Raw genomic sequence first — 26,728 nt, 5'->3', positions numbered from 1 at the left:
GAAACCTTCACACTGTTTCGGGAAGATTCGGTTTATTGTGATTTAAGAGGAAAAAGCAGCAAAGCTTCGCTGACGAGAAGCCGGAACCGTGAAATCCTCACCTGGTTCTTCAGTTTTTAAAAGTGGTTCTAACGATCCACTAAGAACTTCAGCTCGTTTTTAAGGAAGCGTCGTTTTCTAGACTCAACTTGTTTCCTTTGCAATAATCTCGTAGCTTTCAGGTGAATGTCGGGCAGAGAAAAGTTGTATCTCCGTCTCGGATGTGGAGTAGAAGTAGCAAGCGACCGAGGGTCGGGGTTCAGGGGTGATGAAGGTCTCCAATCCGTCTCCTCGCCCGCTACAGACAGTAAAGCAGTTGCACCCTGTCTCTGGTTTTAGACCGGATCTCTGAGCTCAGGTGAAGTTCACCTGTTCCACTGGGTCGTGCTTCAGTTTTCTGCTGCGGCTCCAGGTCGTGTTTGTAATAATTAGTAGTAGTAGTAATCATTAATTAATCATCTGAGTGAAATGTGTGTGGTTTTGTGTCAGTCTTGACGGTGGCACCGTGAAACCGGTTCAAAGTGGTCTTAAAAAGGTCCACCAGCAGCTCTGCAAACAGGCGGACTGTCCCTTTAAACCAGTTCACCTGTTGCAGCTCAAATGTGTGTGTGTGTGTGTGTGTGTGTGTGTCCGTCCTCAGCCGCTTCATCACAAAGTAACACCAACCCACAGCACAGGGCAGATTTGTCCCCTGAGCTGAGCCTTGCAGGCACAACTTCCTGTCTTGTCAAAGTGAATCTATATCAGGTAGATGAGTTGAAAGTGTAGTGTGTAAAATGTCAGACCGGGACTGAGCCGGACTCGGGTCGGCAGATGGAGTCTGGATCCTTTACGTTCATGGGGGATGAGGTTCAGGTGCTTCAGGTAAAGTTTGTCCTCGCAGCCGGACCCGTGACCCACAGCAGAATCTTCACCTGACCCGAGGCCGGATCTGTACCTGAACGCACCCGAGCGCGTCACTTCGGAGCAGAACAGCAGCAGACATCTGTTTGTTCCAGATGTGTGTTACCCGGCTCCTGGGTTAGTTTCTGCAGCAGATTTCTGACAGAAAACCCCGCGGCTCTGACTCCGTCACCTGAGGGCGCAGCAACACGCTCCACCTCTACCTGTGACTTGTGTCACTTCTGTTCACTTCCTGTCACCTGACACGAGAAGATCTGCTGCTGGTTCCCCGAAATGGGCCCCGGGCCGACGTCAGACCGGGCCGATACAACCAAGCTGCACAGCGGCAGAGACAGCGTCGTCCCTGGTGTCCTGGGAGGAGACACCTCTCAGGTGTCCTGGGAGGAGTCCCAGACCTGTGACTCCTCGGACCCAGAGCGGTGTCTGCTCAGACTCGACCTCTGCTGAGGTCTGATTCACGAGGAACCCCAGACCGGTCAGACCTCCCTCCGGTTGCGCTCCTGCAGCCTGACAGACTGAACTGAGGACTGAGACTTCCCAGCTCTTACGTCAATACTGACGACATCGGAGGGGCCGAAACAATAGGGATGCGATGGTCCCCAGGTGACGGCAAGACTCCATTTCCCATGATGCCCCGCGCTGCTGCTGCTGCTGCTGAGAGTCTGGGCTGCAGCTTTACAGAGGAAGAGCTGTTTACTGAGAACAGCGGACCTGAAAGAGGACAGGGAGGACGGAGGGTCCGTCCACACGGCGCGGACACGCAGACAGACAGGTGAGCAGCTCTCGGACCAGTTGCTAGTTTCCGGGTTTTATGTCCCGTCGGATGCTCAGAGCGCGAGGACAGTTTGTTTTATAACATCACTTTACTTTTATTTTGAAAGAGTCTTATTTTGAGTGACTCTTTTATTCTGGAAGATTTTATGACGTTTTTATATCTGGTTATTACTGAAGTACTCTTCACAGTACTCCTGTAATAGTACTACTGTGCGTACTGTGTGTGTGTGTATTGTGTCCTGTGTGGACCTGAGTGGACCTGACCCCGTCACTGAGGGGCTGCAGGTGAGGACGGGCGCGTCCTGATGACCCCGTAGACTCCACGTCCCTCCATGTGGTGAGACTGCTCAGGGTCCTGGTTCAGGAAAGGAGAGATGGGTTCCACATGCGATGAAGCTTTTCAGTGTTTCATGGGATTTTCTGAAAGAGACTCTGGATGTATTTTTATTTTTATTCGTAACATTTCTAGTTGTTCAGTTCTTCTTCTTGGTAACTTGTTTCTGTCTCAGTAGTTGCCTCCTGAAGTTTTCTCTATAGCGTTCCAATAATCTTGGAGTAGGTTGGTCCTGTTGGTCCTGGTGGTCCTGTTGTACACCTGCTCTGTATTTTACTGTATCGCACGGAGACCGGAGACCAGAGACCAGGGTCCCGCGTTCCTGTTGCATGTGTCATGTTTATGACTGACGTCTCCGTTTCTGGTTCTGTCGCACTTTGTCAGACTTTGAGCAAAGGGGGTCCGAGGTCACAGCTCCATGTGGTCCGGTAGAAGATGAGAGAACATGACTTTGGACAGAGCGAGCCGGGGTCTCTACAAGCCTCCTGCAGCACTCTGCCGGGGTCAGAGGTCAAACTGCACCAGGATGTCAAGATCCAGGTGAGAACAGGGTCCACATCCAGGTGTTCGGTCTGTTTTTATATGGTGTTTATACAGAGACGGTGACAGAGGAGAGGAAAAACCTGAGAAACGAGCAGAGGGACAGGAGGACGACGTGTCCATCCAGAGGTCAGCAGGGGTCACTGAATGTTTGAGTATGAAAAGGATGTGAATCGTGTGCTGTGGCCTTCAGTCGCCAGATCTCAGCCCAGTTTAACACCCGTGGGAGATCTGGGACCGAGGTGTCCACCGGCGCTCTCCACCGCCACCGTCGAAACCCCAGACGAGGAAGACTGGAGTCCGTCCCTCCAGTAGAGTCCAGAGACTTGGGGCATCAATGAGGAGGAGAACTGAAGCTGTTCTGGAGCTGAGACGCTTTATGCTGGTTTCTCCTTTAATCTGTCACCTGTGTGTGTGTGTGTGTGTGTGTGTGTGTGTGTGTATGTGTGTATGTGTGTGTCTGTGTGGTCACAGCTGTGCCTCGGAGTTCAGGCTCCACCTCTGAGGAACAGTAGCTTCAGACCCAGATTCACCAGAGTCCGACCGGAAAGGAGCCTGGTGGTGGTCCAGGCCGGCTCTCGCAGCAGCAGGTGTGTTACCTGAGCGGAGTGTAGCGCCTCCACTGTGACCGTTCAGACTGGGCCTCCACGCTGTTTCACCAGGAAATGGCGAAGCTGTCCGTTCCCTCGCTCTATCTTCAAGTAATAAATACTCAAATGTCAGTTACATGGTAATAAACTGCACGAGAAGTAAAGAGAAAGTAGAAAAATTTGGTGTTTGTTGAGTCTGAAACAACAACACTGAGCTCTGCATCCTCGTCCTCATGGAAACAGGAAACCAGACCAGATTTAAACATGATGAAAATGTGATAATAAAAGATGAAACTAAAATAGGTTTAAAAAACCAAGATTCAGAGTCAAGAGCCTGATCTACAGAAACAGCTGATTAACACACGACAGGAAATAAAATGCTGAGCGGACGTGATCGTCAAACTTCAGAAAGAAGTGAGAGAAGAAAATTTCCCTCGTCTCAGAAGGAATTTTTCCTTCTTAGGGTCGTCGGGTATCAAGGTGGCGCACAGGCCCTAAAGCGGTAGTTCGTCTACGTCTCTGGGACAGCTGTGAAGACACTGAGAGGGCGACGGGGTCCTAGCACGGGGACCTGGGGGACAGACTGTCTTCGCTGGGGAAGTAAAACAAATAGGACGTGACTCGCGTGAACTTTGTTTAATGTTTAGGATTCGGTGTCCAGTCGGTTCCTGTGGTCCCATGAAGAACATCCTGATGTGGACACAGTGCGTTTTGTGTGGGTTTAAATCTGCCCTGCAATGAAGAGGACGTCCAGGAGTAAGCGGACTTACACGGTGTTAACTGGTCCTGCTCACACTGGGTCTCCTGGTCCATCACTAGTTAAACAGCTCCCAAGATTTCATTCACAAAAAGGTTTAGAAGAGAAAAAGAGGTAGAGAGAGAAACGGACAAAAGGACCAAGCGAAGCCGCAGCCTCCTCACAGCACCTCTTTGTTTACATAATGAAGCCCCGCCTCCTGCCGATGCTGAGGAGAATCCAGACGTCTGATTGGCCGAGGCCCAGGGGCTGCGAGGCATGTGATTGGCTGATGCCGTGTGAATGGATGTGATGCGAGTGTGTGTGTCTGAGCATCATGAGGCAGCGAACGTGAGCTCTGCACGTGCTCGGTGGCAGAGAGGACACACGCACACACACACACAGTGTTAATGTAATCTCCATATAACACATACAAATAAATCCTGCTTTCTGATTGGCTGCATCACAGTTTACTGAACACTTGAACCAGTGTTGTAAATCGGAGCTCCAGGTGTACTGACCTGCAGGTAACCATGGCAACAGGACTGATGCCTCAGGCTCCGTTAGGACCCCGGCAGACCCCGACTGCGGGACTGACCCAGTTGGACCAGCGTTCTGCTGGTCAGGGGGACGAGCGCGGAGCAGGAAGTGCCGCTGTGACCGTCGGGTTTGTTCTGCCTCTGAATACTACGTTACCCGTGAGCCTCGGCCGCTGTTGCCATGGAGACGACAGTCAGGGGTGGGAATCAGAGCGGTGGAGACTAAACACGTCTCATCAAGAATCGTTTTCCTCTAAACGCTGCGTTTGAGCTCTGTGCGTTTCGTCACACAACGTAATTATCACCACGGAAACGCGTCATTTCAGTGAAAACGGCATCTGCGACCGTTTTGATAATCCTGTAACAGTTTCAGCCGTTTGAGCAGAAATGTTGTTTGTGTTTTCTGAGACGTGAAGACTTGATGTTTGTCTCGGTGTCGTATCAGTAGTCTGCGTCTCTTTGGGTTTTGGACGCAATCGGACGCCTGGAGACGTCACTTTGGCTATATCCGACGTAACGTCTGCAGCGGCTGGTTTCAGCTCTGCTCGCGTTACTGCTCCCTGCTGCTGAAAGACGCTAACCGCGGCTGCACCGGCCGGAAGCTAGCTGTGAGCTAGCCGCGGCTAGCCGTAGCTAAAGCTAGAGTTCAGTTATTGGTCCTCCCCGGATTTGTTCCCTCTAAATGAAAAACTGTGCGCTGACCAATCCTGCTGAAGCTAACTAGCTTAGCGTGCGTCAGCAGCTGCGTCTTTCATGTGATTTGATGGTTCGGCTCCTTTAACTCGGTCACAGGTTTGAAAGTGTCGACGAACGCGTTGACGATTGATAATCCTGGACAGACGTCATGAACTACGGACAGTAATGGGGGTAAAGTGATGCAGATCAGAGGCTGAGACAGTTTGTTGGGAGAAACAGCAAATTGGAGAACCTGCCACGGTTCCTCTGTGGATTCAGTCTGTCTCAGAGTCTCCTGTCCCTTCATGTGGTCCCGGACTGACTCCGGGATGCTGAGCTCGGGGCTCCGTGGGGAGAGTCCACCTGCTGCAGGTCTCCATTTAGAGACGATCTGCTGCTTGTTTTAAAAGTTAAACATGATGAGTGTGTGTGTGTGTGTGTGTGTGTGTGTGTGGTCAGGGTGCATTGGGTGTGTGTGAGGACAGATCAGCTGGTTGCTGTGGTAAAGAGCTGGAGGAGGGCGGAGCTAAAGACAAAAATCCTAGCAAACCAGGTGGAGAGAACGACAGGTAACGCACACACACACACACACACACACACACACACACAGGAAGAACACACTGCTCAGGTGTGTTTGTGTATCCTCAGGTGTGATCATCCGGTCGACAGCGCAGGTCTTTTCTCCTTCATGACATTTCATTGGCTTACTCCTCTGGCCGTACACGCCCGCAGGAAAGGACAGCTCCTATTGGATGACATCTGGCCCGTGTCGCAGAGGGAGGGTTGCCATGACAACAGCCTGCGGTGGGTGTAGTTAAGAAACGAACCTACTTTTTAGAGAGGAACTCCACACAGACTCAGATTTTCCTGCTGAGCCTCAGTGGGTCTGTGTCTCTCTGGAGTTGGAGGTTTGACCTCTGACCCTCAGTCCGATTCGCTCGCTCCTCCCCGACATAACGACAAAGACGCTGACGTCCCGTACGTTAAAAATCCCGAGGCCTCGAATCAAATCCTGTAGAAGACGTTGTGAGGTGTTCACCTAGGGGGGGGCGTGTCTGTGTGTAAATGAGCACGTGGACCGCCCCCAGAATGCCAAATAAGGTCACGACTTCCCCCTGACAGTCCTGAAGCATCAGCGTGGAGAAAGGTAAAGACATCCAGGTTCAGATGATACACACGGCTCTCTTATGCCGTTGTCGGGTTTCACGTGGTTTCCACGCTTCGCCGCTTTCCATACGAATGTGGCGAGACCGTGAGCGATGTGGCTGCACGCGTCCTCTGCTCCGAAGAGCCGAGGACCAGACGTCACCGCGGTGACGAATGAAAACCATCACAACCAACAGTCGATTGACCGACCGGCCGTCATCGACAGATCCTCTGGTGCTCAGTGATGCAAACGAGGCATCGGCGGCACCATTTACCCTGAAAGAAACGCGGGAAGGATGGTTCGCACTCTGTTCAGTGCTACGTTGCTGAGTGTACAGCTGGTCTGTGTGTGTGTGTAGTTCAGGAAGCAGGTGATTACCCCCGGCCACCTCCGCCCGTTCGCTGGTACACCTGGGCGGCGGCGTTTCTAAGTGTGCGCACATTTTCAAGCACAAGAAGAAAGAGATAAACCAGATTCTTTGTGTGGGAGTGAGCACGCACGTGGTTTAAGACCAGAACTGTGCGTGTGACGAATGAGGCCCTGAACGCAAAAGGTTACCGAAATAAAAGTACAGAAGTGTCAGCAAAATGTCGTTCAAGAAAGACCTTGAGGGCTGGGTCCTTCCACGGCGCCATATTGTCGTAGAAGGTCATATGATTGCGTTTTCATCGCTGATGAATTCGCGTGCAGGCGCTTTAAAGTTGTGGTTCGTCAACGTGGAGACAGTTTTACGCAGGTTATCTACAGCTGGGCCGATTCTCAGATCATAGGAGCAGGTCGTGTGTTTCTGTCCTCAGGTTGGCGTCTCTGTGGGAGCAGGAGCAGAGGTCAAAGGGCAGCGAGGCGTCTCTGTGTTCGGCGGTCTGGTCTTTCTGTCGGACCCGTCTCCTCCTCTCCATCCTCTGTCTCACCGTCACACAGCTGGCCGGATTCAGTGGCCCGGTGAGTCGGGACCAGTTAGACCAGTAAGACCAGTATGACCAGTGTGATTTGTACAATCAGTGTGACCCGAAAGACCAGTAAACAGTAAGACCAGTATACCAAGTATATCAGTACTACCGGTAGGACCAACGAGACCAGTCCCACCAGTAATAACGCGGTGACGTCCTCCCCTCCTCCAGGCCTTCGTGGTGAAGCGTCTGCTGGAGTACACCCAGCGGGAGGAGCCAGACCTGGGTTACGGTCTGCTGCTGGTGCTGGGTCTCCTCACCACAGAGCTCGTCCGGTCCTGGTCTCTGGCTCTGACATGGGCCCTGAACTACAGGACCGGATCCCGGCTGAGAGGAGCCGTCCTCAGCATGGCCTTCAACAAGATCCTCCGACTCCGCAGCGTCAGGGACAAGTCCATGGGACAGGTACTGGACTGTCTTATAAACAGACGTGTGTTTGATTTTCTTTCTGCCTTCCCTCTGTCCCTACCTCTCCTTTCTGTCTTTCTTCCTCCCTTCGTGTCCTCTTCTTTTGTCCTTCTATCTTTCCTTCCTTCCCTGCCTCCTTTCCTCTTCTGTCTTTATTTATTTCTTCCTCCGACGAGAAAGAAAGGAGGGATTTCTCTTCTATCTTTTCTCCTTCCGCGTGTCTTTCTCTCCCCTCTTCTTATGTTATGATGCGCGCTCTCTCTCTCTCTCTCTCTCCCTCTCGCTCTCTCTCTCTCTCTCTCCCTCTCTCTCTCTCCCTCTCGCTCTCTCTCTCTCTCTCACCCCCCAGCTGGTGAACATGTGCTCCAGTGATGGTCAGAGGATGTTTGAAGCAGCAGCAGTAGGCAGTCTGTTAGCAGGAGGGCCCCTGGTGGCCGTACTTGGTGTGGCCTACAATCTGTTCATACTGGGACCAACGTCTCTACTGGGATCAGCTGTGTTCATCCTCTTCTACCCCGCCATGGTCAGTAACTGTCTGCCTCAGAGTTCTGACTGATTCAGATCTGAACACACAGACATGAAACACATGTTGATATGATTCAGTGTTACGTCCTCTCCCTGAGGACGTCATTATCTCTGATGTCCCTCCAGAATAAGGCTCCAGAAATCCATTAAGAAACCAGAGGAAAAAGAGGCTGCAGAACTCCATTCAGAATCTTCCTGTTTTTAAGTTTCCTTCAGTATCACAGTGATCTAGTGGTAGTTGTCTGTACGTCCACGGCTACGCTGCCACAGGAGCTGATCACAGCTGATTCGGCAGCTTTTAACGGGACGGTTTGACTGAATGGAAACAAATATAGACTAAAAAAAAACAGAGCTCAAGCTACGGCTCACATTGAACTATTATGCTAACCTTGCAACAGCTGGGCCAGCCCTATAAACATGAATGTCTGGTGCTAACTGACTGATGAAGTTACACTATTGGTCGGCCGGAGAGGTCTGGGATCATTGTGGTCTTAAAATGTTATTTTTTAAATGGAGTCTGGTGAGTAACTGTACTGTAAATGTAGCCCTAACATTTCCAGTCTGTCCGTAAAATGTTTCCATGCTATATCCTCTACACACGAAATGTCTGAGATGAGTTGATGTACCTATAGAATGTAATCCTCCCACCTGATCAGGCTCATTGATCCTGATTTTCCGATCAGATGTTCAGCTCCAGACTGACGGCGTACTTCAGGAGGAAGGGCGTGGCCGTGACCGACAGACGAGTCCAGAAGATGAACGAGATCCTCAGCTACATCAAGTTCATCAAGATGTTTGCCTGGGTCAAAGCCTTCTCCCAGGACGTCCACCGTACGTACTCACCTTACACGCGCTCACCTGGGTGGACTGTCACCATGGTAACACAGGTGCGCAGTGCTGATGACCCCTGTGTTCTGTCTCTCCCTCAGGTGAGGGAGAGAGGAGGTGGAGGATCCTTGTGATAGGTTACTCACAGAGCAGAGCATGGGGGGGGCTCCCATCGTCGTCCAGTCATCAGCCAGCGGCATTCTCTCCGCCCATGTTGCTTGATAGGAGACCTGACAGCCGCTCAGGTACCAAACTCAGAGGGCACACCTGTCTCATGTTGGTGCTGTGTGTGCAGCTGCTGACTCTCTAGCCTCACTACAGGTCTTTTTTTATATCCGTCGCCCCTGTAGGAGGCTGCGGCTAGCTGTTAGCACTGTAGCAAGCTGCAGCTCACTATTAGCACTGTAGGAGGCTGCGGCTAGCTGTTAGCACTGTAGGAGGCTGCAGCTAACTGCTAGCACTGTAGTAGGCTGCAGCTAACTTTAAGCACTGTAGCAAGCTGCAGCTAACTGTTAGCACTGTAGGAGGCTGCAGCTAACTGTTAGCACTGTAGGAGGCTGCGGCTAACTGCTAGCACTGTAGCAAGGTGCAGCTAATTATTAGCACTGTAGGAGGCTGCAGCTAACTGCTAGCACTGTAGCAAGGTGCAGCTAAATATTAGCACTGCAGGAGGCTGCAGCTAACTGTTAGCACTGTAGGAGGCTGCAGCTAACTGTTAGCACTGTAGGAGGCTGCAGCTAGCTGCTAGCACTGTAGGAGGCTGCGGCTAACTGCTAGCACTGTAGGAGGCTGCAGCTAACTGTTAGCACTGTAGGAGGCTGCAGCTTACTGCTAGCACTGTAGGAGGCTGCAGCTAACTGTTAGCCCTCTAGGAGGCTGCTACTATTTGTTAGCACTGTAGCAGTTAGCTGTCAGGAGCTGACCCTCTGTACACCCCCTTCCCCGGGAGTTTACTAACAGACGTTTCCTCTCTGTGTGTCCAGGCCTTCACTGTGGTGACTGTGTTCAACGCCATGACCTTTGCCCTGAAGGTTACTCCGTTTTCAGTCAAATCTCTGTCTGAAGCTTCAGTGGCCGTGGAGAGATTCAAGGTGTCACACAAGGACTCACTATGCTCACCTGAACACAAATTACAGGATGTCTACCTGCCTACAAACCTATGAACCTACCTACCTACCTACCTGCACCTAACTACCTACCTATCTATCTTCCTACCTACCTACACCTACCTACCTACCTTTCTCCATATTTACATAAGGTACTGACATACGTCCATTGGTCAAGATTGTTGTGTTGAGGTTTGAGGGTTCAGCTGTTCCCTGGCGGTTGGACAGATGGAGGAACGGATGAATAGATAGCTGGAATAATGAACAGGAGGGTGGATGGATGAATAGACCGATTTGGATGGATGGAATGAGCTGAGTGGACAGAAATAAAACAAAGCTGATGTGTCTGGGCAGTTTGATCTGAAGAAGCTTCAGCCAAAAGCTAATCCCAGTGAAACTAAAGGGCTCCTCCACCAGTTCGATCTGGTTTGACCCATCTGTCTGTCTCTTCAGAGTCTCTTCCTGTTGCCGGAGGTCGACAGTGTCCGAGGGTTACCTGGTGATCCTCAGGTTGCCGTGGAGATTTGTAGGGCTAGTCTGGCGTGGGAGGGGGGTGGCCAGAGCGCTCAGCCCAGTCCATGTGTCCGAACAGCTAGCAGACCTCAGCACAGGTAAACTGACTTTTACTACAAAAGTCCAAAAATGATTCAGTCTTTCATTATTTACCACATACCAAATACACATAATTATAAATGATATGTATAATATATTTCTTTATTATTTCATTCATCTCTACTCCGCACCTGCGAGCGAGTTCACTAATGACAGGGAGTTGAGTTGAACTGAAATTTTCACAGTTTTAAAATTGAAATTTAAATGTGTTGACATTCAGACCGACATCAGCGCTGCGTGAGAAACACATCCCCCTCATTCATTTCAACGGGACCACTGTGTTTACACAGCAGGAGGGTTCAGGCCAGAAAAACACAGGGTCGTCTGCAAAAAAGTTGAACGTGCTCAACTTTTGCTGCAACAGTATGGAGCAAATATATAGAAGTGCATATTCCTGGTGTATTTCTGCTGTTTACCCAGAGACCGGGGATAACAACGTTGTCACTGTGATAACTTTCCAGAGCAGTAAAATCCTGTGTCATTATGTGTTATAAACCACTGAGACCCGCTTTGGTGTCTGATAAACCTTTAACCTCACGGATCTGTTACTTAAACTGGACTTCCGGATCAAATTTCATAATTTCACCTGTACCTAAAGCTACGGGCGCCTCACACAGCCCTCACTTTCTAAATACAGGGCTGTTTTTGATCTGAACACATGGTTAGGACTAGTTGTTAGGAGTGTGGAGTATGCATTGTTATCTGGGTCAAAGTAAAAACTTTTCAAAACCTACATGTAGTGGCTCACAAGTTCCTCTGCTGAAATCCTCAGTCTAAACTTTGACTGAACTTTTAAATCAGGCCCATTCTCAAATTTCTGGAGTTACTTAAAGTAATATTATAACACATATATGGTTCCACATGTCTCCTCAAATTTATAATTTGTACAGTAAAGTATTATTAGTTCCTGAACAGGGACGACATCTCAAGGTGCTAAATCAAAGGCAACAGTTAGCTGGAGTTGGCACAGTCCATGGTAGCAGCACATATAAAATGGACTGATGACTGAGAGTCTTCATAGACATAAAACATGTCCTGCAGTGGAAGAAGAGCTAAACCGGGCCTGGTGATCTCCAGTTGCAGAGACAGAGCTGCTGTTCTCCAGGACGACGAGGACGAGGAGCAGGAGGAGGTGACTGGCTCCCTGCTGAGAGGAGGAGGAGATGTGGCCTCACGCCAAGAGGAACCAGAGGGGGCAAAGGGGGAGGAGGAGACTTGTCCTCCCCTCCTGTCTGTCCCTCCTGTCTCTCAACGCCTTCAGAGTACCCTGCACTGCATCAACCTGAGCGTCCAGCAGGTAGACCCACGATTCACTCCGACTCAGTCCTACTGACTGTCTGTCTCTCTGTCTGCTTGTCTGTCTGACCGACCATCTGTCTCTCTGTCTGTCTGAACTACTGACTGTGTGACTGTCTCTCTCTGTCTGTCTCTCTATCCGTCTCTCTCTCTCTCTCTCTCTCTGACTGACTGTCTCTATCTCTGTCTCTCTGTCTCTCTGTTCAGGGGACGCTGGTCGGTGTTTGTGGCAGTGTCGGCAGTGGGAAAACCTCCCTGATCTCCGCCATCTTAGGACAGGTGACATTACCTTCACCTAAAATGCCACTGCAGCCTGTAACTTCGGTTTCTGCCCGTACACCATCACTACCTCTAGTGCCATGAGTGGTAATGATTATTGATCGTTGTATTGACAGATGACTGTGTTGGAGGGCAGTGTGGCTGTCAGAGGAAGGCTGGCCTACGTGGCTCAGCAGGCCTGGATCCTGAACGCAACGCTGAGAGACAACATCCTGTTTGGACAGGAGTACCACAAGGAGAGGTGGGACAGCTGGATGACAGATGTGGACATCCTGGAATTATTGGCCTGGTCTCGGGGCATGGTCACGCCCCTAGACGAGGGCAGACTAACAGGTTTTTCTGTCTGTCTGTGCAGGTATCAGTCCGTGCTGAGCGCCTGCTGTCTCAGACCAGACCTCGCCCTCCTACCCGACGCTGACCTCACAGAGGTGACACTTCCCGTCTCTACCTTAGTATAGACCGTGCTCTGTAGGTTCAGGTATGGGCCCATGCACTAGCGCAGTCACTGCTAAAAAAGTTGGTCTTTCACAAAATGCACTTAGTGAAGTCTAATTATGGCACACAACAGTGGAAGTACAGCTGATATTTTTATTTGTTTTCTGTCACATTTGTACTTAAAACCAGTCCCTGCTTGGGCTGGCATAGTTGGTCGGTAGCCCAAAACAGCATCTAGCCCATTGAACCACTTCGCAGATTTTGCTGAAGCATTGTGATCCTTAATTTTTCTGTAATCTTGTTTTATCGTCTTTGTTGCTTGCTCTGTTTTAATGTTTTGCCTTCACTCTTCTTGAGGACACTGCCTGTGAACTGGCAGACCAGGACATGGACAGGACTGTGTGCTCCAACTATTGGGGTATGACGCTACTTGGCTTCCCTGGAAAAGCTTATGTCATGGTGCCAGAAATGCCGATTGTTGATCCTTGAATTCAGGAGGAGCAGTGTGGATCTTTCCTGGTCATGGCATAGTGGACTAGTCTGCCCAAAAAAGGTGGACTGTTCCCCTCAGGATGGGATTACAGTAAATTGCTGCCCCAAGTGAAGGAGTTCAGGTAGTTCAGGGACTTGTTCATCCATGAGGGTAAGGTGGAGTATGAGTTCCGCAGGTGGATTAGTATGCAATCAGATGTAATGCAGCTGCTGTGCTGGACTGTTTTGTGGAAGAGGGAAGTTGACCGTAAAGCTGTTGATTTACTGGTTGATCTACTTTCCACCCATTACCTACGGTCACAAGATTTGGGTAGTGACGGAAAGGTTTCTTATTCAGGGTTTCTGTGCCAACACTTAGAGACATCCGGAAGGACCTTGGATGATAACTGCTGCTCCTTCCCATTGAAAGGAGTCAGTTGAGATGGTTGGGTGGCCTCTGGTCAGGATGCCTCCTGGATACCTCACTGTGGAGGAGACCCTAGATCGGACCCCAGGTCGGACCGGGGACAACCCAAGACTAGGTGGAGGGACAGTGGGGCTTGTGAAAAAAGGACATCTGGACTACCTACTTATCCTTCCAATGCAATCTCCCACCTGTATTTGTGGTGGAAGATGGATAAATGTTTTGCTATGTGTTGTATCCCCATTTCTGCCAAAGACTGAAAATTCTACTGGTCCACCTTTGGGTTTCTAACCTCTGACTCCAGCTCCCAGCCTGGAAACATTGGTTTATCCAACAAATGTTCTCCTCTGTTCCTCTGTTTTAAAGGGTTGAATGTCCTGCTCCATACAGATGCAGCAGTAAAATGGTGGTTACTGTTGTTGTGATTGTTGTTTTAGTCATCCTTGTCCTCAACCATCAACAACACTGCATCCATCCCCTGAGAGTTCCTGAAGTTGGATTTAGTATCACCTCCTGAGCAGAGCCCAAATTTAGTTCCAGGAACTCGACCCCAAAGCGAGAGGAGAACCGTGGAAACAAAGCAGAACCAGAGACAAGGGATACTGTACATTATTATGCTGTGTTTTGATAAGTTCCTGCAGTTGAAATATTTCATTAACTCTAAGACCTTGTTCTCATCCAGAGATCACCAAGACCTCTGAGCTCGTTATATATCCACAAACCTTTCTCTTCAGCCTTTCTCCACCACCTACATACATCTGAAAATCAACGAAAGTAGGGGGGGTGTATCGGGGGCCTTGCTGTATGCAGTGGAAGCTCAGTAGTACCCCAGATGGTTCATTAACATTATGAGGAGTAACTTAGAGACCTGAATCCGCCTTTTACCAGTTGTGGACAACTGACCACTCACCACTGAGGAACTTTAGGTCATGAGATAAACCAGATGTGTTGTATCCAAAATCTTTTACGTTATCAGACAACTTCCTATTTGCTTTTATTTTTCTCTTACACGAGCGAGACAGACGTACAGGGTTCTTTGGCCTTGGCAGAGGTCTGCGAGCGCCAGTCTAGTTCTTCTGTCATCTAATCAAATAAAAATCTTTTGTCCTCTTAGGTCAGACTACCTCAAGTGAATTGTGTTGTTGCACTGGCACAAGCGAAACCTTGCGCATATGTAGTAGAAGTATAACCTGTGGAAAAAAAGAGCTTTAAACCTTATTTTGGGGAAAAGTCGTCAAACTTTCAAGTGTTTTTTGTTTTTTGTTTTTTTTTTAAATCTGATTTGACTGGTAGTTCTGTACATGCAGCTTTTTTGTCGTGGGGACCGTTGGAAGTGAAGTTATGGCTCTCTCCTCATTCATTTACAGAGGAGCCTGTTTTTTTTAGCCTGAAATAACTGCCCTGGGCCGTTGCCAAGATGGCTGCCGAGTGGTGAGACTTACCTGTAAGGACTTTGGTATGATGTAATCACATGGGGCAGAGTCAGCTTTTCAACAGTAGTCATGTTTCCAAACCAGGGGACGCCATCTGATTCAAGTCTTCGCCCTCAAAAACAGCACATGGTGTTTTGATCTGCGTCAGTATTTAAACTGTTACCACGGGAAATTAAGAGATTACAGCTTTCTGAAGACGTTCTTACTTCTGACCCATCAGATCGGGGAACGTGGTGCCAATCTGAGTGGCGGGCAGCGCCAGCGAATCAGCTTAGCCCGTGCCCTTTACAGTGACCGGGACGTTTACATCCTGGACGACCCACTGAGCGCCCTCGATGCCCACGTGGCCAACCACATCTTCCACAGCGCCATCAAGAAGCAGCTCCGCCACAAGACCGTCGTATTCGTCACCCACCAGCTGCAGGTAAATCTCCTCCTGACGGGTACAGGAACGCTTTACTGCTAACAGTTACCATGGAGATAACCTGTGTGTGTTTGTGTGCAGTACCTGGTGGACTGTGATGATGTCATCCTGATGAGGGAGGGGAGCATAGTGGAGCAGGGTAACCATGACAACCTGATGAAACTGAACGGAGATTACGCCGCCATGTTCAACCACTTCCAGCTCGGAGACACTCCGTACATAGAGGTACCTGTCTGTCTCTCCATCTGTCTCGCTCTGTCTCTCTGTCTGTCTCTCTCTCTCTCTCTGTCTCTCTCTCTCTGTCTCTCTCTCTTACTGTCTCTCTCTCTCTCTCTGACTGTCTCTCTCTCTCTCTCTCTCTGACTCTCCGTCTTTCTCTCTTACTGTCTCTCTCTCTCTCTGTCTCTCTGTCTGTCTCTCTCTGTCTCTCCGTCTCTCTCTCTTACTGTCTCTCTTTCTGTCTCTCTTTGTCTCTCTGACTGTCTCTCTCTCTCTCTCTCTTTCTCTCTCTGTCTCTCCGTCTCTCTCTCTTACTGTCTCTCTCTCTTCTTACTGTCTCTCTCTCTGTCTCGCTCTGTCTCTCTTTCTGTCTCTCTTTGTCTCTCTGACTGTCTCTCTCTCTCTCTCTCTTTCTCTCTGACTCCCTGTCTGTCTCTCTCTTTCTGCTTGTCTTCAGGCTCCCAGCAGGAAGAGCGGTGGTTCTCAGAGGAAACCAGCAGACAGTAAACCAGGATCAGTGAAGAAGAACGCACCGGTCGTCAAGGACACCGGTGAGACAGAACGCACCTTTTGTTCTATTATATTTTACTATATTCTCTTCTTTTCTATTGTACTCTGCTGCTTTTTACTTTGTCTGGCCATGTGACATTAAAGGGGAGGAGCAGCAGTGTGGGGGCGTGGCCTGGCCAGCGTTTCGGCTGTACATGGCGGCGTGTGGTGGCTCCGCCTCCTGCCTGCTGATTCTGGTCCTGTTCGTTTTTAATGTGGGGAGCTCCGCTTTCTGCCACTGGTGGCTCAGCTACTGGATCAACCAGGGCAGCGGGGTGAGACTGCTTCTCGTCGCCTCCTCATCGCCTCCCCCTGACTCCTTACCTCCTCTTCCTCCACTCACCCTTACATCCTCCTCCTCCTGACTCCTCTCTCTGTCCCGGCTTTGCCAGAACACCACGGTAATCCAGGGAAACCACTCTGCGGTAAGCGTCAGCATGAAGGACAATCCCATGATGCAACACTACGCCGCTGTCTACGCCTCCTCCATGGGAGTGATGTTGCTCTTCAAACTCATCAGAGGCATTGCCTTCGTCAAGGTCAGGACAGCAGACCGTCCTCGTCGCGTCTTTTCAGTTTTAGCATGTATATGTTGCCCGCTCACGACAGTCGAGGAAATTTTTAAAGCGAGAATCCAAAAGACACCAACATTCCCACCGGGCTGAGGTCAACTGAAACGTGTTCATGCATCATTACGTCTGTCTTTGGGCTTGAACCAGGGTTTCAAGTGCTCCTTGTTTCTGCGAGCCACCTGCCAGTTTATAATGCTTTTTCTTCCTCAACCCCGTATTCGGCCACACTTCAGAGGGTTGGCAATTAAACTACTGATGACACGTCATTGACTCTTGTAGCCCACAGCAGACACATCCAGGTGTAGTAGTCAGGGTGTGTCCACCTGGGGAGAGAATGTGATAAAACTGCTGCTTTTCTGGAGAGATGACTGAGTAGGACACTGGTGTTCCCCCACGTGTGGACGCATATTAAAATGCCAGCCGTTTCTGGGCTTAAATACTGCACATACATAACAAAGGAAACAACAGGGACATGTCAAGGCTGCTGCTGAGCGAAGTGAACGTTGCCTCGCTTCAATGTACAGTTGATTTAGACGATGTAAAGTTACTGTAGTTTAGTTAAACAGAAACATTTCAACTGGCAGCTGCTGACAGAGGGGGTCATTTTAAATGCAGAGGGTTTAGAAACTGGCCAGAATTACCCGAGAATAATCTCCACACCCAAAGAGAAACATAGAAAAGTGATTCATGCAAGTGCCATTATTTTTAAATTCTTAAAAGTCAACGTGTGTGTATCTGTCAGTATCAATTCTTTAATCACAAAATTTAAGGGATGTTTGTATATATATGAGTTTTAACTCCCAAATAGTCAGATCGGTATCGGCATGAGCAATCCAGAATCAATCGCTCTCTTACGTTTGACACTCAATGAGCTTTCCTGTTCCACACATCACATTAAACACACAAGACGTCTGGTTTATGAGCTACAGATCCTCAGTGGTGAGTGCTGCTGAATCTTTCTCTGGTCGTCTCTCTGCAGGGAACTCTGCGAGCCGCCTCCAAGCTGCACGACCAGCTTTTCCACAAGATCCTCCGCTGCCCCATGAAGTTCTTCGACACGACGCCCACAGGAATAATCCTCAACCGCTTCTCCAAGGACATGGATGAAGGTGAAAGACTACACCACTGTCCGAGATGCTGCTCACTAACTGACAGAGTCATGGAGCCTTTTGGAAACTTTAGTGATATCTTCTCATGTATTTCCCTCCAGTCGACACCCGCCTGCCCTTCCAGGCTGAGATGTTCATCCAGAACGTGATCCTGGTCTTCTTCTGTCTGGGCGTCATCAGCTGTGTTTTCCCATGGTTCCTGGTGGCCGTGGGTCCTCTGGTCTTACTGTTTGCAGCACTTCACAGCGTCTCCAGGGTCTTCATCCGGGAGCTGAAGCGTCTGGACAATGTGACGATGTCGCCCTTCATGTCCCACATCACCTCCAGCATCCAGGGCTTGGCCACGCTGCAGGCCTACAGCAGGGGCCAGGACTTCCTCAAAAGGTCAGGCTTGCAACCGTAAAATGAGTAGGGAACAGGGTTTGATCCTGAAACCACACTCAGACTGTATGTGTCATTGTATTCAGGTACCAGGTTCTACTAGACCAGAACCAGGCTCCGTTCTACCTGTTCAGCTGTGCGATGCGGTGGCTGGCTGTGCGGCTGGACGTCATAAGCATGGCTCTGATCAGCATTACTGCCGTGATGATGGTCCTGATGCATGGACAGATCCCTCCCGCCTACGCCGGCCTCGCCATCTCCTACGCCGTGCAGGTAACTAAGACCAAGACACCTTACGTTACCTGTAAGAACGGGTACCTTCCAGCACTTTGACATGACTGTGCCTGTCCCTCCCTCAGTTAACAGGGTTGTTCCAGTTCACGGTCCGTTTGGCCTCTGAGACCGAAGCTCGCTTCACTTCCGTGGAGAGAATCCACCACTACATACAGGTACTGGTAACGGGTTCTTTTCCTGCTGGTTAAACTGGTCTGCAGTGGCTTCACATTAGGAGCCGGAATCTTACGATTCGATTCAATCAAGATCCAATTCTTGGTATCACAGTTTGATTCAGAATGATTCTCGGTTCAATAAATAGAAAAGGCACTAAATTCAGGCTGCTGTGTGCCTGCAGGTCGTCAGAAATTAAACAGTTTTTTCTCCACCTTGTCAGAGTTTGGCTTTCCAGTTTCTTAGTGCTGGTTCAACACTCCACTTCACTAATGTAGCTCTTTGGAGCCGATGTATTCTCGATATTTCACCTTCGTCTCGCAGAGGTCGCGATCAAGAACCTTTATCGCCCTGAGATTATAAAATCCAGAATGCATAATTGAAGATGAAGTCTAGATTAGAGAGGAACTGCACTGTACCCAGAAAGCCAACTCCCCCTTCCCTCGTTGTGCAGTTTCCCTGCAGAGCGATGACCAGAGAAAGATTCAGCACCACTCACCACTGAGGATCTTTAGGTCATTTGATAAACCAGATGTGTTGTATCCAAAATCTTTTACGTTATCAGACAACTTCCTATTTGCTTTTATTTTTCTCTTACACGAACGAGACAGACGTACAGGGTTCTTTGGCCTTGGCAGAGGTCTGCGAGCGCCAGTGTAGTTCTTCTGTCATCTAATCAAATAAAAACGTTTAAAGAAGTTATCTGTTTGCCTTGTCTTGATTGATAAACACCTTTAACCGTAGCTGCTGCACCGACACCTCCTCTTTCCCAGCTTGGATAAATCATTATGCTGTCTGTGTCTCAGTCCCTGTCCCAGGAGGCCCCGGCCCGGGTCAAAGGTCGCGCCCCTCCGGCTGACTGGCCCCAACAGGGGGAGCTGATGTTCAGGGAGGTGGAGATGAGGTACCGGGAGAACCTCCCTCTGGTCCTGAACAGGATCTCCTGCACCATCAGACCCAAAGAGAAGGTCGGCATCGTGGGCAGGACCGGATCAGGTTCGACGGGGTTCTTGGTCTCCACAGTTCAAAAGTTTAATGAAAGAAGACTCCGAGCCCTGTGGATAACATGTCACCTCTCTCCCTGCCTGTTTATCTCCCTGTCTGTCTCTCTGCCTTACCCCCTTTCTCTCTGCCTGCCTGTCTGTCTCCATGCCTGCCTGTCTCCCTGCCTGTCTCCCTGTCTTCCTGTCTCCCTTCCTGCCTTTCTTTCTCCCTGTCTGTTTGTCTCCCTGCCTGTCTCCCTGCCTGTCTGTCTCCATGCCTGCCTTTCTCCCTGCCTGTCTCCCTTCCTTCCTGTCTCCCTGCCTGTGTCCGTCCCTCTCTGTCTCCCTGTCTGTCTCCCTGCCTGTCTCCCTGCCTGCCTTACTCCCTGTCTCTCTGCCTGCCTGTCACACTTCCTGTTTGTCTCCATGCCTGCCTTACTCCCTGCCTGTCTCCCTTCCTGCCTGTCTGCCTGTCTCCTGCCTTTCTCCCTGTCTGGCTGTCTCCCTGTCTGTCTCACTGCCTGTGTCCCTACCTCCCTGTCTCACTGCCTATCTCCCTGCCTACCTTACTCCCCGTCTGCCTGCCTGTCTCCCTGCCTGTCTGTCTCCATGCCTGCCTATCTCCCTGCCTGTCTCCCTTCCTGCCTTACTCCCTGCCTGTCTCCCTGTCTGTCTCCCTGTCTCCCTGCCTGTCTGTCTCCCTTCCTGCCTTACTCCCTGCCTGTCTCCCTGTCTGTCTCCCTGCCTACCTTACTCTCTGTCTGCTCGCCTGTCTCCCTGCCTGTCTGTCTGCCTGCCTGTCTGTCTGCCTGCCTTTCTCCCTGCCTGCCTGTCTCCCTCCCTCCCTGTCTCCCTGCCTGTCTGTGTGTGTGCAGGGAAGTCGTCTCTTGGCGTGGTCTTGTTCAGGCTGGTGGAGCGCTGTGGAGGATCCATCCTGATCGACGGCATCGACATCAGTGACATCGGACTGGCCGACCTCCGCAGCAAGCTGTCAATCATCCCCCAGGACCCGGTCCTGTTCAGCGGGACGGTCAGGTAGGAGCACCTGAGAAGACCGTCTGATACTTACAGCTCCTCAGAGGATGGAAGTCGTACGAAAAGGTCAATTTCCCGAATGTACAGCACGAACACATCGGATCAGATTAGTTTTGTGTGTTACAGGTCTAATCTGGACCCCTTTAACCAGTACAGTGAGGAGCAGATCTGGGATGCCCTGGGGAGAAGTCACATGAAGGAGTGTGTGAGTACAAACTCAGACTCGCTACAGACCAGTACATATTCATATATACATGTAGGAAAACATCACACACAGCCAGTGATTTTAAGGTATAAAACTGCTTCTTGTGCCGTTGTTTTTATCTACGAGAACAAAACAGGACTAAAACTAGAGCAGTTTGATGGGTTAGAATTCAGAGCCTGTTTTTGATCTGTTCGGGTCGATGGTGGGACCTCGTAGTGTGACATGATGGCAGTAACTGGAAGGACTGGTGAAGGGGGTGAGAGGGGTCCTGCTTGATCAGAGTGGCTTTCTGATTACTGAGCGGGTGTAAAGTTCACATACAGGAGTTCAAACCCAGTCCTCACACAATCCTTCAGAGATCTGACGTTTGATTTGTGTAGATACAGAGAAAACTTAGGGACTGTGAAGGTGAAGCCTCGTTGTTGTTGCCAGTTTGTAACGTGATTCTTTTGGTCACTCACGCTGATGCCGACTGACGTAGGACCAAATTCAAACAGGAAGGTTTTCAAACCTAAAAATCAAAAAGCTGTTTTACCACAAAAAAGGTAAAGGGTTTGTGCCACATATAAGGAATAAATTACAAGTTGTTATAAAGAAGCGATAACTCAGCTCTTTGTTTTTTTTCTCAGCGGGGAAACAGCTTTTCACAAAAATCACTTTTTTGTGATTTCTGTAAAAATAGACGCGGAAACGCGACCAAAACTCACAGGATGTCTTTCCTGATGGAGCCACAGGTTCTGATGCAGCATGTTCAGAAGCAAGGACGATAAACCACAGACACATGAAAAAAAACCTGTCTGTCTGTCTGTCTCTCAGGTGTCCCAGATGCCCCTGAAGCTGGAGTCGGAGGTGGTGGAGAACGGAGAAAACTTCTCTGTGGGAGAGAGACAGCTACTGTGTGTCGCCAGGGCTCTGCTGAGGCAGTGCAAGGTGAGAGACAGACAGGTTTACAGAGAGACAGACAGGTTGATGCTCCCCTCCCCCTGGCCTCTGTCATCTGATTGCCTGGTTCTGGTCTCAGGTCCTGATCCTGGACGAGGCCACAGCAGCAATAGACGCTGAGACGGACGCTCTGATCCAGGAGACCATCAGGACCTCGTTTCAGGACTGCACCACCCTGACCATCGCTCACCGGCTCCACACCGTCCTTGCCTCCGACCGCATCATGGTGCTCAACCAGGGACAGGTACTCCCCCACACCGACCAATAGGAGCTCAGCACCTGCACACGATCAGTCAACATCAGCATGTCACAGGCACACATCTGAAACAGTGAAAACTAGTTTTAGTTGGGGACCTGGTTTTGATTTGGTCTTTGGAAGAAGATGTTTGTTAATTTGAGTCTAGTTTTATATTTAATGTTTTAAGTTTTAAGTCTTATATTACATTTTATATTAAAGTTAATATAGACCTCCTCTGTAATTTGTCAGGCTGGAGGATCTCAGTCCTGGTGGATTTGGTGACACCTGTAGTTACTAGTGGTAAAAGCAGATGTGTTTTAATACTACAGGTCCCAGAATTCCAGCTACTGTGGTTTTAATGAAGAAGTCTGGCAGTAATTGGCCTTTTTCCTTCATTCTGAGAGTCAGAGAGAAGCAGGACACAGTGACAGGAGCTGGTTACCTGGCTGAGAAGGTGGAGGTGTGCAGCCTGAGACCTGCAGCTCTTCATCTAACAGCCATCGTGGCTGCTCCTTCTTCTTCCATTACTCCCTGCAACATTTCAGACTAATCCGCTGTCCAGAAATGTCAAGCTCACCGACAAACACACTGCATTTCCTGTGACCACGTCATAATAAAAGTCAACTGGTGTTTCTCCAGTTAAATGCTTTTAATGTGAAGTTGCAGTAGCAGGAAGTGTTGGGTTTGCATTAATGCAGTAATGTTAAATGAATATCTTGCACCACTTTAAATCTTTTTACGATGTTGTAACTTACTTTGGGAAGATCACTGAGGGATGCTCTTTATCCCCCTTCAGACCGTTCAGGCTTAACTGACGTAAAGGATTTGATGGGAGCTGCAGTAAATCTATTTATTGCACATAAGTTACAATAGTGAATTGTGAATATCTGAAATATACAGTGACGTGTCATCTGCATACAACAAATTTTTATGTTCCTCATCACCGATTTTATACCTTTGTGTTTTATCTTGTCACATGTTGGTTCAGTACTGATCAGGAGACGGAGGAAACTTAGGCATAGCTTGACATACTCTTCTTTTATTACTAAAAGGTTTATATAAATGATCATTTATTCTTTTTTCAAGTATTTTATTTGGATTTGTTTTCAGTTAACAGACATTAAACAAAGCAAAAGACATGACACAGTTCCATAACAAACAACAGGTACAAACAAAGCGAACACAGCCACAAAAAAAAGCTGTGGAGGCAGAACACGTACACTAAAAACAGAGTCCAGGTGGGCGACAACTTACAGTTTTCAGCAGTTGAAAATACCTGAGAATACCAGGCAGAAAGTACACCAGGTGAACACCTGCGCATTAGACACCGAAACCTGATCAGTTGATACAGGTACAAACGTAGAAACCTGTGGCCTGCAGTCAGGAGGGAGGATTATGATGTTGAAAAATGAATGTTGCCCTGGGATGGTATCCAAGTTTTTAATGATTGATCTGATGTAGTGTCTGTAGAAGGTGAAATACAGAAATCACCGTCTACTCAAACTCCTTTAATTAAAGTTGGACCCAAACCAGATTCATAAAGTGCATTAAAAACGTAGTTCATTACCATCATAACAGAGGAAAAAGGGGACTGTTGAAGAAGTACAAAATAGTAAATAAAATTTCTTTGTTGTGATTGGTCCAGGTGGTGGAGTTTGACGAGCCGTCCAAGCTGCTGGCCAATGAGAACTCTCGGTTGTGCTCAATGATGGCTGCTGTGGAAAACAAGATCTCTGTCCGAGGATGAAGACATACTGAGGACTGAGAGGGGGGTCCGAGGTCACAGCAGGTCAAAGGTCAAGCATTGATGTTAGGTCAGCCCTGTCCCAGTGGTCCCGTTAAAACCAGGATAAACCAGGAGATGAAGAACATTTACAGAAACTAAAGGACTGATCTGGAGGTGCTGTGTCTGTTCCTGTACTGTATATTTTAAAGACAAAAACACTGATCTCAGACCTGCTGTGGTGGGAGAATATAGATCTGTTTGTAGTGGTATGTTCAGAGTCTGCTCTGACGTCTTTTGAATCTTTGATGTCTCATCATCATCTCACTCACCTACTGTTGCCTTTTTGCAACGTGAAGACATCTTTCTGTTTAATAGTGTTTTTTTGTCTGTTTTTATGAGCTGATATGAACCAGGCCTTTGGTTATTATTCTTTTTAATGATCTGTTTTATTGTCATAAACACATTCGGAGTGACTGGTGACCTTGCACCGTATGATTGGATGTTTGGAGACAGATAGGAGGTTAAAGGACCTTTCCAACATGATTTCCTTCTTCTTAAACCTTTATACTGTCGTAGTGTTTACAATGAAACATGGCTCAGCTCAGCTCATTCAGCTGAACCCACAGTCCAAAACTACTGTGAATCAGTATTCGATCCTGTTGAGTCAGGTGTGATTCAGGGGCTCTGAGTCAAAGAGCCAATATCATCTGACACAAACCTGTGTCCTGCAGATGGTGGTAGGATATTATTCATTTTCAGCAAAAAAAAAAAAAAGATTGAAAAGACTTTAAGTAGGAAGCATGTAACCCTGAGTGAAAACCCCTAAAACGACGGTGCCAACCACTGCACGAGCGTGCCGCCCTCAGTCAGAGCGTAAAGCCATTATTCCCCGTTTTCCATTGAGTTTAATGTGGAATGAAACCTCAGGTGTGTCCTGCAGGTGTGTTAATGTTTCTTCTCCTCACCTGTTCGCTTTAATGTGAGGATTTCTTTGCTGTGAGCTGCTGTTTCTTTGCTGGAAAATGTTTTTATTCTGTTTGTTGATGCTGCTCTGACACTGTAAAACCCTACTGATCTAAATGATGCTTTTATCTTTTCTCTTAATGTGTTGAATTAGTTTCTGGAAACTGAGTAGACAGATCGACTGTCAGGACGTTTGTTTTGCAGCCTGGTCTTTATTTCAGTAGATGGACAGATTTGTCTGACCCGTCTGGACATCTCCTGTCTGACATCCTGTTTGTCCACATGTCTCTCCAGCATCACCGCAGAGGAAGACGTCATCATAACTGATGGACACAACTAAAAAAATAAAAGCCTGGTTGCGAAGATAAACAGTTTTCCTTTAAGGAGCTGAGCGAGGCTGAACTCTTCATGAACCAGAGGAAGTGAAAGACTTTTCACGTCAGCACCATTTTCTATCACATCTGGTTTCTCGAACAGCCTCGTAGAAAACATCTGTGTGTGTGTGTGTGTGTGTCTGCTGTGTTTTTCTAAAAGCCTTATAGCATGACTCGATACTGCCTTGTTAGCAGGGAAGGGGGGAAGGGGGGGTCTGCCCCGAAATATTGTCAATAAAACTATTTTAAGATGAAAAGTTTGTGGTAATTCCAGCTGTTTCTGTCCAGTTTAATAAAGTTTATATACATGTTATGTATGTTCACATTTTCTCAAAATTATTTTTATCCAGTGAGGGAAGTTTGACCCTCAGCTGTAAAGGTCTCTCTCTCTCTATATATATATCTATATATATATATCTATATATATATATCTATATATATATATATATCTATATATATATATATATATATATATATATATATATATAGATATATATAGATAGATATATCTATAGATATATATATATAATATCTATATATATATCTCTATATATAGATATATATATGTGTGTGTGTACGTGTTTGTGTGTTTGTATGTGTGTTTGTATATACGTTTATATATGTGTATACACGTATGTATGTGTATATATATATATATATACACACACACACACACGTACGCATGTATATATATATATATGTGTGTGTATACATATATGCGTGTGTATATATACATATGTATATATATACATATATATACATGTATGCATATATATATACATATGTATATATACATACATGTATATATATATATATATATGTGTACATATATATGTATATATGTGTATATGTGTGTGTATATATTATGTATGTGTATATATGTGTGTGTGTATATATATATACGTGTATATATACATATGTATGTATATATATACATATATATACATACGTGTGTATATATATATATACATACACATATATATACATACTTGCGTATATATATATATATATATATATATATATATATATATATATATATATGTGTGTGTGTGTGTGTGTATATATATACGTGTATATATGTATATATGTGTATATATATATATGTATATATATATATATATGTGTGTATATATGTGTATATATGTGTGTGTATTTTTGATGTGTGTATATTTATGAATATATATATGTATATGTATATATAAAATTATATATATGTATATATGTGTTTATATATCTGTATATATACATATATATATATAAATATTTATATATGTCTGTATATATATACATATAAATATATATATATATATATCTGTATATATATACATATATACATATATACATATATACATATACATATATACATATCAATCAATCAATCAACCAAACTTTATCCGTATAGCACCTTTAATAGAGGCTAGTGCAGCTCAGACAAACTGTTAGTAACAGTTCAGTAAAACAGTTTGAGAGATTTTTTAAAAAGTTAAAAATCTGATAATAAAACAGATTAAAAACAT

General features: G+C 47.5%; 1 protein-coding gene across 1 annotated transcript; it reads left to right on the top strand.

Annotated features, from left to right (window-relative positions):
- Window positions 1-1,575: 1,575 nt before the first annotated feature.
- On the top strand, window positions 1,576-25,480 carry abcc5 (ATP-binding cassette, sub-family C (CFTR/MRP), member 5). Its single transcript, XM_040130597.1, is given in 31 exon segments — window positions 1,576-1,714; window positions 2,435-2,590; window positions 5,590-5,699; window positions 5,779-5,934; window positions 7,075-7,219; window positions 7,399-7,632; window positions 7,985-8,158; window positions 8,844-9,038; window positions 9,142-9,204; window positions 9,207-9,233; window positions 9,972-10,079; window positions 10,548-10,705; window positions 11,748-12,003; window positions 12,210-12,281; window positions 12,398-12,522; window positions 12,637-12,709; window positions 15,265-15,468; window positions 15,550-15,693; window positions 16,145-16,238; window positions 16,342-16,511; window positions 16,629-16,775; window positions 17,788-17,917; window positions 18,019-18,301; window positions 18,385-18,571; window positions 18,658-18,747; window positions 19,552-19,741; window positions 20,604-20,763; window positions 20,890-20,968; window positions 21,785-21,898; window positions 21,990-22,154; window positions 23,794-25,480. Coding segments are annotated over 30 exon segments (4,260 nt in total). The 5' UTR covers window positions 1,576-1,714; window positions 2,435-2,485; the 3' UTR covers window positions 23,896-25,480.
- Window positions 25,481-26,728: the final 1,248 nt, after the last annotated feature.

The sequence above is a fragment of the Xiphias gladius genome, chromosome 7, assembly GCF_016859285.1.
Source record: "Xiphias gladius isolate SHS-SW01 ecotype Sanya breed wild chromosome 7, ASM1685928v1, whole genome shotgun sequence".
NCBI classification, from domain to species: domain Eukaryota; kingdom Metazoa; phylum Chordata; class Actinopteri; order Istiophoriformes; family Xiphiidae; genus Xiphias; species Xiphias gladius.
This window is presented reverse-complemented; position numbering and strand designations above follow the sequence as displayed.